A 15,663-nucleotide genomic window follows, 5' to 3' on the forward strand; every position below is an offset into this window, starting at 1 on the left:
ACTTGGCTGTTGTTCTTTCTTTTATTATTTAATTTTGTTTCACGAACAAAGTAAGTTAACACTGAATTAACACTATTTAAGGGATAAATGGGTTACAACACCAGATATGTTTGTGAAAATATTAGTTCAAATGTGAATTAATAACTTCTTAACATGCTGGGAAAAACACTACATGCAAATTTAAGCAGCCTCTGAACTTTGACCTTAGAAATTATTTTCCACAACAATTTGTATTTAAATAAATGTTAAAACATAATATCCATGAATTCAATGGACAAACATTCATTTAAAATAATTTAAATGATTAATAATAATTTTGTTTTGCTTTTTTGCACACATTTGTGCACACTTCTTGCACTAATGCTTTTATTAAAAATAAGTACAAAATAAATACACAAATAACTTTACATGTCACAGAAGTGGTGTACCAGATGAAGGGGACAAGGATTTTTTTTCAGGCAATTGACAATTTAAAAAAATTGCAAAACAGAGACAAGCTATTTCTTATCATTTTAAAGGTTAGGTTATAGAATGATACCTTTTAATTAAAAATTTTATTTGGCTATTTGAAAGCTTTTTCATGGCTAAAAAAGTCAAGGGACATGTTTGTCATCATATTTTGATATTGACCCAGATGTTGTCAGAAATAACCTATTTTGTGAGAAACAAAGCTTTAATTATACAAGGGGACGCTAGACGGCTCACAAAACTGAATCCTCCATTGATCTGCATCCAAATCATTCAAAACGTTTTACATCTCATCTAATTTTTTCACTCTGGAGAGTAATTTTTAATTAAAACTGAATTGCAAGAATTCATACTTCTTAAATCCACCACAGCAGTATTTATAAAACATATATATTTTAAATCCTCCAGTAACAATTGATTGTGATTGGCCCATTCTGAACACCGCTGTCAAAAGTAACAAGTGCCACGTGACAGCGGCGACTATGCGCTGCCTGCTTCAGCAGTGGTCTAGTGGTCTGTCGTCGTGTTTTTCCAAAAATAAATAAATACATTCATTTATTAAATGATTTAAGCAACGTATATTAAAATGTTCTTTAATTCAAGAACTTTTTAAGCACCTCTTGATAAAAATTGCTATTTTCAAAGGTTTTCCAGGACTTAAATATGAAAAAGCCAAATTCAAGCACTTCAAGGACTTTGTACGAACCCTGAGTTAAGCATTGATTAGACAATACAAAAAGCGCTTTAGAATCCAATGTATTGTTTATTTAAATATTATTGAACATAAGCCAATCATTGGCATACAGTTCATAGCAATCCATTTTACAAGTGAATTTGTCAATCAGTCAGAGATTTATTATGAGGGCTTGTCTAAGGTCCCATCAATGTACACATGTGTCAGACAGACACTTTTGGAGCATCTCACTTTGGTTGCGTTGCGTCATAAAAATAAATTTTTTAGGTCGCTGTGTCAAGTTAAATGTAGTTTAATACTTAGAAGAACACATCTTGTGATCCCTTAATTTGTATTTGCGCTCCATCAAGCTGTGTTTTGAATGCAAGAACATCCTTGTGTTGTGCTGTCTGCTGAAGGGTTGTTTTGTACTCTGTACAGCTGCTCGTTGCCTATACAGCTGAAGTTTTGCTTACTGCCCCCTGGAGAAAACAGGTGGTACTTCAAGCTTCCATATTATGGTCAGGGGCAAGATTAATTGCATAAATTTTTTTAACATGCTATTTTTTATACAATTATTCACACTGAATTAATGCGTTAAATCGACAGCCCTAGTTTAAATTAAATACAGCCAGTTAATTTAGATCACATGAAGTACATTTTTAAGTTACCTGAAAAACATTTACAATGACAAAAAAATTTATAAATAAATCTTGCAGTCAGCATTAGGCAGAGTAAATGGCCTCCAATTTTCTTTATTTTTTTATTTTTATCATTGAAAATGATTTTAGACATATTTGTGTGTATATAAATTTCATATTTACAGTCACTGAAAAAGAAACAGAGCAGATCACCATTAATATTATCAGTGCATAAAGGTTTTGAAATTGTGTTTACCCTGAGGAAGAAGGGGAATTTCCGCCCATAAAAGCCCACCCTGAAGAACTCCGGCTCTAGTCTCTGCTGTTCCATGATATTGTCATAATACGCTGCCTCCATTTTCTGTATCGAAATAAATAGTCAGACAGGGTTGGCTGCCTCATCAGCATAATAATGCATAACAGCACATTAATAGCAATGTAGTCCACTGAAAGTGTTGTTATATAATCTCTATTCATAAATTCACATGGAAAAGAATGTCATATAAAATGCACTGACCCGTATCCAGCTGAGGCTCTGATAATCATAAAGAGACTCGTACTGAAAGGCTAGTTCTCGGCACAGCGGGACACCATACTCCCAACACTAAGAACACATAAAAGCAGAACAACAGGTTTAATGTGCATTTATAATTAAATTTGCATTTTCAGAATGAAACACCAGTGTTTTCAAGGCAGCAAAATAATTTAAGCTTATAGCTTTGTAAGTAATAAGAAATGCCACATCTCAGCCACCATTGGCATTGTCATGACACTCAGCATGCATTTTGTTTTATATCAGGTTTGTAATAGAATCCAAATGTGAAAAATCGTACAGTCAACATTAAGCAGACTAAATGGCCTCCAGTTTTTTTTTTTTTCTTCAAGACATTGGATCCTTTTAATCATTAATAATTACTTCAAATTTGTATTTTCTTACAAATGTAAAGGCGGCTACAAAAAGTTAAATGGTTAAAAAGAAACAGAAGACAATCACAGTTCAGTATGCAAATAAATGCAAGAAAGTGACCAGTCACAGATCGATATGACAGTATTACATCATCACAAATTTGAAATACTGAACATTCTATCAATGGATGTCAACATAAGATTTTCAAATTTTAATCTTAAATTTCTTAATCATGTCCAGTTTTGGGGGTAACGCGATAAAATTAACGCATGTTACGTAATCAGATTACTTTTTCGAGTAATGAGTAAAGTATATATTTTTTATTATATATCTGATACCATAATACCATAATATCTGAGTTACTTTTTAAATAAAGTAACGCGTTGCTTTTGTACACATCTACTGTCCCTGTACTGTGAGAAATTAGGAGTAAAAGTGTGCAAACTTCAGGGAGGAGACATTATGGGCATTGTATTTCTATAGAGTGTGAGGCCAGAGACTATTTTAGCAGAGATGAGTCACTTCTATTTAAATGAATGAGAGAAATTAGAATGCCCCACCAAGAAGCTCTAGCACCTAACAGTCAATGGATGTAGAAAGGAAGTCCCGCCTTGCAGGTAAAAGAGTCATTCACCTTTTAGATACAGACATCGGCTGTCAATCAACTCTCTAACGCGCATGCACATTTCGTGTTTAAAGTAAAATGAGGTCAACATTCGGTTGAATTAAACATGGTTGATTCGTGTGTTAATACACACTGCATTAAAAAGGCAGAGGGATTATAAGACTAGTATTCTACTGGACATGACAAGATACACAGGGTGAAATACTCGCTCAATTCACAGACTTATGCAGCCAAACTGCTCCGTGTTACAGCTCCCTGTAACTGGGAGAATGGGATGAGAAAAGCTGACTGGATCTGTGGCTCCGAGCAACGTTCTACATCGATTGTGTACACAGAGAAAATTTCTTAGTTTCTAAAAATATTCTATATTTTTGTTTTATAATAAACAAGTAGTTTGATTCATGAAAAAAAAAATTTTTTTAATTACATTTTGGTGGCATTAAAAACTATTCCATTAAAAACTATTCCAACTATTCCAAGTTGTATCAAAATGCGCCTTTGAAGTTGTGGCGTTTGTACGCACTGTGGATCAAATCAAAACAAGCGTGCACTGAGATGACTTAAGTGAAAAAATATTCATTTATTCATCAGACCTTGAACATGTTAGGCTGGCATTCCCCACTGAATTTTATCCTGACTTTTGAAAAACATCTCAAGTTGACTTTGGCATTGTCGATGGGCACCGCATATGATGACATACAGTATATGATGCAGGTTCTAGTGTTGGACTTTGCTGCTTTAGGTACGACAGTGGTTATTCTTTATTATTCATATTGGCTGCCATGTTGATGGAAAAACAAAACATGATTCTGTATTATAAATATGACGTGAAGACCTACTTTCGAAATATCTGTTTGTTTACAATGTTTTTTTGACATGAGTTTTGAACAGTAGCTAACATGACCTGTAATGTCGCTTGTATGTAATGCATGGCTTATTTGTATGGAATGTATAGCATAGCAGAAGAGAAAGTGGCTGTGAGAAAAAAAGTATGCAAATGTAAAATTAAAGCTTTACTTTCTATAAAAAAAAAATCACTTTTTAATAAATTAAGTTACTTTTATAAGGAGTAGCGCAATATTCTAACGAGTTACTTTTAAAAGTAACGTTACCCAACACTGAACATGTCTATAAATTGCAATTATGTGGAAATCATGTAAATGTGATGCAATAATCAGCAATAAAATTACTTTTCCCACAATCAAACCTCAAATTTGTGGAAACGCTGGAAGAAAGATTTGTGCCTTTACTACTACTACTACTACTACTAATTATAATATTACAGATACCATTGAGCAGAGTAAATGGGTCTTGTTTAACAATGCTAAAAACAAAGGAAGAATTTTCTTTATTCACTCCATTTATCACAACAACAACAACAAACAAAAAAACTGCAAGGATTATACAAAGTCAACAGAGAACAGCAATACATGAAGACATTAAATATCTTAAATTCTACATTAAATTTACATATGCTCCCTAGCAACATCAACATTTCTTAGAAGTACCCCATACATAAAGTACATACTTGTATACACTCCAATGTGCAAGAAGCCTACCTTCCCCTTGTTGAAGTAGTGGATGACCTTACGGCAGAGACCCTCTTTGCGATGCCATTCACTCTGTGCAGGATAGTGCAGGAATTCTCGCAGTGGTCTTTCCTCCCAGTGTAAAAGCTCCCAGTACAGCAGCAGAGTAAACGCCGCCTCTGTGAAACACATCAGTTGGTATATCTTATTAACTCTTGTATAATACTTTCTTTTAGCTCAGCTGATAAAGCATGGCTCTAGCAACACCAAGGACATGGGTTCAATTCCCAGTTCAATTCAATACATATAATGACATACACTGTAAGTCACTTAAAAACAATAAAATAAAAAAAAGCATCTGCCAAACAATTAAATGTCAATGTAAATAAATTGTCAATTTAAAGTTACTTTAAAATCCGAGAGTATTAGGTGGTGATCTACTGTTTAACAAATTATGAATGTGGTGTGCAAGCATCTTCAATAATCTCTGATTTATGCTCATGTCTCACCTGTGTAGTTTTCAGCCTGCAGGTGCATGTCACAAAGCTTGTGAATGTATCGGATATACATCTCCTCCTTATTAATCTCTGATTTGTAGAAATTCTATCATGACATCAAAAAATAATTAGGTTAGTATTTCCAAAAACAATATATGACACTAAAGCATTTACTGTATATTAAGTTAACAGGGGATCAAATAAGGTGTAAGACCCACCAACAGGTTGACGGTGCAACCTATTTTCTTGTTTTCTGTTTCATCACCTTTCATACAGTCCCTGCCAACACAAGAGAGTAGGCAATTCTAAAGTCAATTTGAGTGGTGCTAGCCCAAGAAAAACTTGCCACCATGGTGCTAAAGTGTTGTAAGTGGTTGCCAGGGAGTTGCATTGTGGATAGGGCAAGCCATCTGGCTATGTGAGTCTTGAAGTTCCCTTATGGCACATAGAGTTATCTTATCCATAGATTACCTGTAGTCCAGCAGTCGTTCCATGAGGCGTGTGACAGACGTGACGAACGAGATGCCAGTCTCCCTCCAGGTCTCCTGCTCAATCTTCTCCAACAGACTAAACACAAACAGCACACAAATACACAGTTATAAAGAAACGTGAATGTAAAAAGAGTGCCTTCGAATGGATCATTGATTGTCGGCTGTTATTAGTGGCATCTGATTGGTTGAACAGGGTTAGTTTCTTCTTACCTGGGGTATGGTCCAAAAAGTTGAGTTCTAATTATCCCGCAGCACAAGGCAAAGCAGAGACACTCAGGTTATGACAAGAGCTCTCAAAAATGAAAGGGACCAGAGAGAGCGTGTATGTGTGTGTACTTACAGCAAACTGAAGAGTTCTCTGTAATTCTCGTCTCCTTTGCCTTCCGACACCAGACTGTCCAGCTTGTCAATCAGTTCTGCCTCCACCTACAACATAAGCTTAATTTGAACTCTGCACAGTTACAGGAATGGATGACACTGAATGGAACTTAATTAACCCATTCTGACCCAGTGTTCATTCTAATGGACATCACTTTTCTCTGATGTTTTTATAAAGGTTTTTGGACAACAGATTGGACTGTTATGAGATTGGATGCTGCTATGTCAGTTTATGAGTGTAATATCATGCATTTTTTGCTTTAAAATGAAGCTTGGTGGCATGTGACAAAAGACAGAAAAGTGTGGCATTATTGCATTATATTTATATACATGTTATAACTACATACAAAGTAGTTTGACAGTTTTAATGTGAAGCTGAGAGGTGACATTAGTAAACCAGTGATATTTATTATACTGGATTGTTTTGATATCTATTCTAATGGATAGTGGGTCTTAATGTAAGTTATTGAGGTACATTTTATTATGTAATATTTATTATTTTACTTTTAATATTTTATTTCTTTTGTTTAAAATATTATAATATTTAGTTATAATCTTGATTTCTCAAGAACAACCTATATTTACATTCATTCGCATTAATAATATATTTATTATTTAGTGTATATATTTATTACAATTATTTAATAATGAATAAATGTATTTTTTTTATTATATTATATGAAACAATTTATAGTAAATATTAGTGTAACTTACTTTCAAATTTTTTTTTTTTTTAATTTTCTCCCCTTTTTCTCCCCAATTTGGAATGCCCAATTCCCAATGCGCTCTAGGTCCTCGTGGTGGCGTAGTGACTCGCCTCAATCCGGGTGGCGGAGGACGAAACTCAGTTGCCTCCACGTCTGAGACCGTCAATCCACGCATGTTATCACTAGCTTGTTGAGCGCATTACCGCTGAGACATAGCGCGTGTGGAGGCTTCACGCTATTCTCCGCGGCATCCACGCACAACCCACCACGCACCCCACCGAGAGCGAGAACCACATTATAGTGACCACGAGGAGGTTACCCCATGTGACTCTACCCTCCCTAGCAACCAGGCCAATTTGGTTGCTTAGGAGACCTGGCTGGAGTCACTCAGCACACCCTGGATTCAAACTCGTCAATACTCGCTGAGCTACCCATATATACACGCACACATTTTTATTTATTATAATTTATGGTTGCATGTAGAGTATAAATAAAGCATGGTCATAATTTTTTGTTGCTACCATATAATTGAGGTCTGAACAAGTTAACGAGACAAAATAAGCAAAAAAAAAAAAAAAAAGGCAGACCAACAGATGCAGACACAAAAAACCATGTTTGCACCTGTTTGAAGTTGCCGTTCTTTCGCTGTTCCCAGTCCATCATATCGTGAAAGATGGGGATCATTATATTCCGCACTTCATTCTGTGGTACGAGCGTCACACCCAAAAATGGCCCGATCATTCCCGGTATGAAGTGGATCTTATTCTCACCTGCATTCAAATCAAGCAAACAAACATCTTTTTTTTTTTTTTTTTAATTTCAATGGGTGGCCAACATGAATACAAATGAATGAAATGTGGTCTGTTTCAGCTGTGATGGATTTCCTGACAACAGAACTCAACACAGTACTTTCTTTCACCTCTAGAGGGCAGTACTATCTTTCTGGAGTACAGTGAATGTGTGCATGTGCATTTCAATATGTACGTGCAGAGCATAGCAAAAAATCTAATAGAAGAGAGAGAAAATCAAGACACTCACCCAAATTCTGCCACATGCTAAATAGTTCATAAGCCATCATCACTCTCATATCACCATACCTGCAAAAACAAAACAAAACCCCCCACAAACAATAGGAACAATCAGACTCTGCATACAATATACAGTAAACCTCTTCTAAACTGCGTTAGAAGATAATCTTTGAAACAAACACAGAAACTGAACTCAGAGCAACTGAAAAGGCACACACTGCGCTGAAGATTAAAGGCTACAACTGAATGGAGGAAGACGATGGAGGAATCAACCGCCCGATTCCCCTTACTCACAGGGTGATCATCTATCTTGCATGCGTGCACTATGTGAAGCAGTCTTGTGTGTATTTTAGCATATACGGTTTTGATTGGGAAACCATATGGGCTTTTTATGCTTTGCTTTGAGTATTTTACCATTAGCTGAGGGAACAGGTATGTATTACTCATGAGATGCAGTTCTCCTTGCTTACATTAAAAGGACGAAACGCAAGCGGGAAAAGATTAAATATGAGTATGTAGCGTACAGTCTGAAGAGCTCAGAGGCTAGTATGAGTCATGGAGTAATCTCAGCCCTCCTACAATAACTCAAATTAAATTGCTGTGATGTACAGTGGGGTTCCCTCCTGGTAACCAACTTTTTTTTTTATACATACTGTTCGACAAATAAACATTGAAGATACCACATATTCAGTGCTGTGATAAATTTGTTAATCAACATTGTACAAAGTTACATCTATTTTTTCATCAGATGACCATGAGCACATTTACAGTAATGCACTTACAATGGAAGTCTATGGGGCAAGTATACGTACAACACCACAAATATACGTTAAAGATGCAGTATTTTTAACAAACTGTGATACATTTGCCTACAAACCTTGTTTGTGCAAAGTTATACATATTTTTTTTTTTTTATCAAATGACCATGAACACATTTACAGTAATGCACATATAATGCAAGTCTATGGGGAAAGTATGCAACGCCACAAATAAACGTTAGAAATACAGTATTTTTAACACACTGTGATAAAATTGCCTACAAACCTTGTTTGTGCAAAATTATATATTTTTTTTTTTCATCAAATGACTATGAACAAATATACAGTAATGTACATCCAGTACAATGGAAGTCTATGGGGCAATTATACCACACTACGAATACATGTTATATTCAACACCCTGTAATAAAATTGCATACTAACCTTGTTTGTGCAAAATAATATTTTTTTTTTTTTCATCAAATGACTATGAACAAATATACAGTAATGTACATCCAGTACAATGGAAGTCTATGGGGCAATTATACCACACTATGAATACATGTTATATTCAACACCCTGTAATAAAATTGCATACTAACCTTGTCGGTGCAAAACTATATCTAATTTTGTAAACAAAGTAGAATGGGTAACTTCCAATATGTATAAGGATACCAGGAATGGACATCCGTGAAGCACTTTTTACATGGAATTACCTCAGCGACATATACTATGTTTATCTGCCTAGAAAAGTAGTCCCAAACACTAAAGGACGATTTAGACAACTATACAACTCAAATAACACACAGTTTCATACAGTAAATTATTAGTGTTTTTATTAGTGTCATTTATATATATTTTTTTTTATAAATGTCTACACTTCTAAACCCTCCGGAATGCATTTCCCCATAGACTTCCATTGTCACAGATGCTGCAGATAGATATAAAGTTGCATTTTACCTGGAATATTCCTTCATGTAGGAAAGGGAACAAATCGAATCGGTATGCTAATTATGTCATTTTATATTTTTTTCTAAAAGCGCTTCATATGCATCAGAATCAGTCTTACTTGTCAAAGACCTTCTTCCTCTTTGCTGGTGTGAGCATCTCCAGCTGTAGACTGGGCTGGTTGATAAACAACACTGTCAGACTGAAGTAAGAATTCCAAACCTGATGCAAAAAAATAAAAAAATAAAATAATTTGCAACATGTCCGTTGCATATTCATGCGTATTTTAGCTAAAAACAACAACAACAACAACAACAAGTTCTAATGGGAACATGCATGCTCATGAATGCTCAAGGTGCATTCAACATGCATGCTCAAATATGAAGCACAAGTCACATGGACTACTTCTATGCTGTACTTTCAGGTCCTTTTTTAAGCTTTAAAGTGAAGCGCTGCATGAAGGTGAGATGACAATTTTCATTTTGGGTAAACTATTCCTTTAAATCAAAGTTAAAATGTATGTGTATATTTTAACTCACGCATCTGGTCACTATTACGTTTTTCACTATTTAAATCACCCATTCGCTTTTTCTAGTTCATAATTTCAAATGAGGACAACATACTGTAGGTAAACCATGTTACTGTATTCAGTGAAAGCCTACAATTCCATCTTGTTTTTCTCTGAAAGATAACTTTCATGAATAATTCAGTAGATTTAAACTTTTCAGAGCCTGGTTAGTGGCACCATCTGTCTTGATCAGGGAGCTGTGCTTCATTTTGGAGTGGATTAGAGAGAACCCAGAGTGTCCAACAGCAGGACTCCAGAACAGACCCATACAGCACCGCTGAGGAGGCACGTGTGTGTACATGTGAATGTGTGATCTTTAGAAAAAGAGACAGTGTGCCCATGTTTGAACATGATGTTTACTGTGTTTCAGTGCATGTGATCAGGGAGTCTTTGGTGCAGCACAGTGAAGTGTGTGTTTGACGTTATCATGGTAACACACCTTAAAATCAAAGTCAGCATCCGTAAAGCTCTTATGCAGAGCTGGTGACAGATACTGAGTTGTGCTCACAATGATACTGCAAAAAGAATGAGAGATCATGATCAGAATAACAAATATAAATATTAAAATATATTTTTTGGCAAGTGGTAACGATAACGGATGGTATGACAGTATACAGTATATGGAAGGCCAAAAAAAAAAAAAATCACAATCACAATCACTATTTTTTTTTGTCTTGTTTTTCAGTAACAAATACACAGATCAGCCACAACATTAAAACCACCTTCCTAATATTGTGTATGTCCCCCTCGTGCTGCCAAAACAGCACCAACCTGAATCTCAGAACAGCATTCTGAGTTGATATTCTTCTCACCACAATTGTACAGAGCGGTTATCTGAGTTACTGTAGACTTTGTCAGTTTGAATCAGTCTGGCCATTCTCTGTTGACCTCTCTCATCAACCAGGCATTTCCATCTGCACAGCTGCCGCTCACTGGATGTTTTTTGTTTTTGGCACCATTCGGAGTAAATTCTAGAGACTGTTGTGTGTGAAAATCAGCAGTTAATCAAATCAAATCAAATCAAATCACTTTTACTGTCACACAACTATATACACAAGTGCAATAGTGTGTGAAATTCTTGGGTGCAGTTCCAATTTACAATAAACATCAGATTTACACAACACAATTTAAAATCTAATATACACATAATTACACACAACACAATATACAAATAATAACATACACTGTACAGTATACAATACACACAATATAGAGTACACATTATACAATTAAAAATAGTATAGTATACAGGAGTATAGTATATATATATATATATAGCATTTGTATATAGTATATAATATATATAAATTATACAGCAGGTCGTATTGTACTGTATTGACATTCAGGCTGTCGGTTGATAGTCAGTTGCCAGTGTGTTGTTAAGAGAGAATATAATTTATGACAGTCCAGTGTGAGATATAAGAGTAATAAATTGCAGTGCTGATGTATTTTGATCGTGGGCAATCAAGAGTTCAAAAGTCTGATTGCTTGAGGGAAGAAGCTGTCATGAAGTCGGCTGGTGCGGATCCTGATGCTGCAATACCGCCCGCCTGATGGTAGCAGTGAGAGCAGCCCATGGCTGGAGTCTCTGATGATCCTCTGAGCTTTTTTCACACTCCGCCTGGTATATATGTCCTGGAGGGAGGGAAGCTCACCTCCGATGATGTGTCTGGCAGTTCGCACCACCCTTTGCAGGGCTTTGCGGTTGTGGGCAGTGCTATTGCCGTACCAGGCGGAGATGCAGCCAGTCAGGATGCTCTCTACAGTGCTGGTGTAGAACCGTGTGAGGATGTGGCGGTTCATTCCAAACTTCCTCAGCCGTCTCAGGAAGAAGAGGCGCTGATGAGCCTTCTTCACAACGGCCTCAGTGTGGACGGACCATGTGAGTTCCTCAGTGATGTGGACACCCAGGAACTTGAAGCTGCTGACTCTCTCCACTGGTGCTCCATTGATAGTGATGGGGCTGTGTTCTCTTTCTCTTCTTCTGAAGTCCACCACAAGCTCCTTTGTCTTACTGACGTTGAGGGAGAAGTTGTGCTCCTGACACCAGCGTGTCAGAGTTTCATCATTGTCAGTGATCAGACCTACCACTGTCGTATCATCAGCAAACTTAATGATGGCATTGGAGATGTGTGTTGCCACACAGTCATGTGTGTACAAGGAATACAGGAGTGGGCTGAGAACACAGCCCTGCATGGCTCCAGTGTTGAGGGTCAGTGATGAAGAGATGTTGCTGCCCATTCTAACCACCTGGCATCTGCTTGACAGGAAGTCCAGGAAGTTACAGAAATACTCAGACCAGCCCGTCTGGCACCAACAATCATGAAACGGTCCAATTCACTGAGATCACATTTTTTCCCCATTCTGATGGTTGATGTGAACATTAACTAAAGCTCCTGACCCGTATATGCATGATTGTATGCACTGCACTGCTGCCACATGATTGGCTGATTAGATAATCACATGGATGATTGTTGGTGCCAGATGGGCTGGTTTGAGTATTTCTGTAACTGCTGATCTCCTGGGATTTTCACACACAACAGTCTCTAGAATTTACTCTGAATGGTGCCAAAAACAAAAAACTTCCAGTTAGCAGCAGTTCTGTGGATGGAAATGCCTTGTTGATGAGAGAGGTCAACAGAGAATGGCCAGACTGGTTTGAACTGACAAAGTCTACAGTAACTCAGATGACCGCACTGTACAATTGTGATGAGAAGAATATAATATCAGAATGCTGTTCTGAGATGCAGGTTGGTGCTGTTTTGGCGGCACGAGGGGGACCTACACAATATTAGGCAGGTGGTTTTAATGTTGTGGCTGATCTGTGTATGTAACATTGTTAAAACAAGATACATTTACTTAAGAAGCAAAATGACATTAATATAAGATATTAAAAGGTATAGTTTACCCAAAAATGAAAATACTCTCATCATTTACTCACCCTCATGCCATCCCAGATGTGTATGACTTTCTTCTGCAGAACACAAACTAAATTTTTTAGAAGAATATCTCAGCTCTGCAGGTCCATACAATGCAAGTGAATGGTGATCAGACCTTTGTAGCTCCAAAAATCACATAAAGGTAATATAAAAGTAATTCATATGACTCCAGTTGTTAAAACCATTTTCAAAAGCAATATAATAGGTGTGTTTGAGAAATAGAACAATATTTAAGTCATTTTTTACTCTAAATCTCCACTTTCACTTTCAGATGTGAAAGGTGAAACTAAACAGGTGCCACATGTGACTTTCAGATGTAAAACTGAAAGTGGAGAGTTACAAATATCTTAAATATTGTATTGTTTCTCACCCACAACTATCATATTGCTTCTGAAGATTTGGATTTAACCACTGGATTTCTTTTATGTTTCCTCTATGTGATTTTTAGAGCTACAAATGTCTGATCACCATTCACTTGCATTGTATGAACCTACAGAGCTGAGTTATTCTTCTAAAAAATTTAGTTTGTGTTCTGCTGAAGAAAGAAAGTCATACACATCTGGGGATGGCATGAGGGTGAGTAAATGATGAGAAAATTTTCATTTTTGGGTGAACTATCCCTTTAAGAGAAATCTTACATATTTATACTTTTAAGGTTTATCCTTATAAACAAGAAAACAAATGCCAATAGGGTCAGAACAATATTTTTTCCCTTTAAATTAATTACATTTATTCTTGTTTTAAGCATAAACCTCATCATATTTTCATAGATTTCTCTGAAAACAAGACTTTATATCTGTAGTGTAATTTTGGGGTCACTGTACAGGAACTCATATGTTATTTCCAGATAAATACATTTGATCATATATAGGTTTCATAAAAAAGGGAAACTAAATGTTTTGAGATGTTTCCAAACTGTAGCTCAACTTTGTCTCTAAGTAAAAAGGAGGGGTCGATTCTCACTTGCTGGTCAGAAGTCTCATGACATTCCAGTCTCTGGGAAATATACTGAGCTTCATCAGGTTTCTGAACACACAGAAAATCTTCAGCAAGAACTCCTGAAAGAGATGAAGAGGGATAAAGAGACATTTTATTACTATCTAACTGACTGTGTTGTGTTGGGATTAATTAACTCATTCAATTTTTAATCAAGATATTGTTAATGAAGGAGTCATTTCTGAAATGCATTAGACAGTTCACCTTGAGCTCCTCTTTGCTCTGAAAGTTGTCCAGAAGGTGTTGGAAGTGAATGTCCGACATTTGTCGCAAAAGGGACAAGAGACAGGACACGTATTCCCCCTGCCAATCAGAAAGCAGGCAAGTCTTTGTGAGCCAATCAATCTGTTCATCTGGCCCTCAGACAGTTAATCAAATTCATCCAAAGTGTGAAGGGGAGTGGGATGAATGAGACATGCGTGAACACTGTCTGATTAGACCATGTCTTTGTCTATAATACATACACTGGCCTCAAAAAAGTATTCAAAAACTTTTGAAAATATCTGAATGTCATTACAGCACATAACAAAATACCAAACCAAGTGTTATTTATTTAAAGAAACTTAGCACAAGCACACTTTTCAAGCAAAACAAAAGATATACTGTTCATAATTAAAAGCTCTAGCATCATTTGTTTGCAGGTGCTACCTGAAATGTGAAATTTTGTATTTAGTGCAACCTAACATTTAAATGGTGCCTTGATACAGCCATGGGATAAAAAAATAAAAAATAATAAAGATAAATAAAAATAAAGGTAATTCTGACATTTTATCTCAAATATCTGACTTTATAACTCACAACTGCATGATATCAATGCACAGTTGTTAGATATAGTAGCAATTGCATGATATAACAATTTTGTGACTTTATTCCTCAAAATTGCGACCTTGTTTATAACCCATAATTGTGACTCTATATTTCTCAAGATATTAACTCACAATTGTGACTTCCTATCTTGCAATTCTTTATTGCTTTATTGCTTGGAATTAATTGTAACTTTATAGTTTGCAATTGCAAAAAATAAAGTAACAATTGCGAGTTTATGTCTTCCTATTTTGCAATTGCGAAATAGATTTGTGCAATCTCAGATTTGTGAGAAATAATGCAATTGTGAGTTTATATTGTTTTTTATTCCAAGGCAGGATCCGCTTTTCATACATTCATATATTTCTAAGTGTGGCTTAAGTGTCCAAATACTTTTTAGGGCCACTGTATACACATACAGTGTGTACACATACAGTTTATACTCAAGTTTATTTTTGGTTCTGTTTACAGGCAAAGCATGCAAAATCTAAATCAAAGGATCCAAACACATACAACAAAGTATGTTTGTGTTCTAATAGTAGCATATTATTATTACAGTTTTTCCAACAACATGTTACAGACAACAGACTAAATTTAAGAAAAGTAAGACTAACATGGATTACGACATATTATGTGTGAGTCAGTGAGGGAGGGAGTAATTATGAGAGATAGAGTAGATAGACAAGACAAACAGATAGATAGATAG

At 35.9% G+C, this 15,663-nt stretch overlaps 1 protein-coding gene across 13 annotated transcripts in view; it reads right to left on the reverse strand.

Moving 5' to 3' along the window:
* LOC127438663 (dedicator of cytokinesis protein 3-like) overlaps positions 1–15,663 on the reverse strand; it is a 260,066-nt gene that overhangs the window by 21,215 nt on the left and 223,188 nt on the right. For 11 of the 13 annotated variants that reach the window (XR_007896784.1, XM_051694383.1, XM_051694390.1 and 8 more), the window contains 14 exons: positions 14,358–14,456; positions 14,121–14,215; positions 10,658–10,733; positions 9,772–9,872; positions 7,955–8,013; positions 7,538–7,686; positions 6,172–6,257; positions 6,042–6,068; positions 5,812–5,907; positions 5,559–5,619; positions 5,353–5,446; positions 4,874–5,022; positions 2,300–2,386; positions 2,039–2,143 (listed from right to left, as the gene is read on the reverse strand). Coding sequence is in view for 12 of the 13 variants with exons in the window: in XM_051694383.1 (XP_051550343.1) it covers positions 2,039–2,143; positions 2,300–2,386; positions 4,874–5,022; positions 5,353–5,446; positions 5,559–5,619; positions 5,812–5,907; positions 6,042–6,068; positions 6,172–6,257; positions 7,538–7,686; positions 7,955–8,013; positions 9,772–9,872; positions 10,658–10,733; positions 14,121–14,215; positions 14,358–14,456 (1,284 nt within the window). In the remaining variant the exon portion in view is untranslated. The remainder of the gene's footprint in view (positions 1–2,038; positions 2,144–2,299; positions 2,387–4,873; positions 5,023–5,352; positions 5,447–5,558; positions 5,620–5,811; positions 5,908–6,041; positions 6,069–6,171; positions 6,258–7,537; positions 7,687–7,954; positions 8,014–9,771; positions 9,873–10,657; positions 10,734–14,120; positions 14,216–14,357; positions 14,457–15,663) is intronic. The other 2 variants (XM_051694384.1, XM_051694391.1) reach the window with 1 other exon arrangement.

This window comes from Myxocyprinus asiaticus, chromosome 50 (genome assembly GCF_019703515.2).
Source record: "Myxocyprinus asiaticus isolate MX2 ecotype Aquarium Trade chromosome 50, UBuf_Myxa_2, whole genome shotgun sequence".
In the NCBI taxonomy this organism is placed as follows: domain Eukaryota; kingdom Metazoa; phylum Chordata; class Actinopteri; order Cypriniformes; family Catostomidae; genus Myxocyprinus; species Myxocyprinus asiaticus.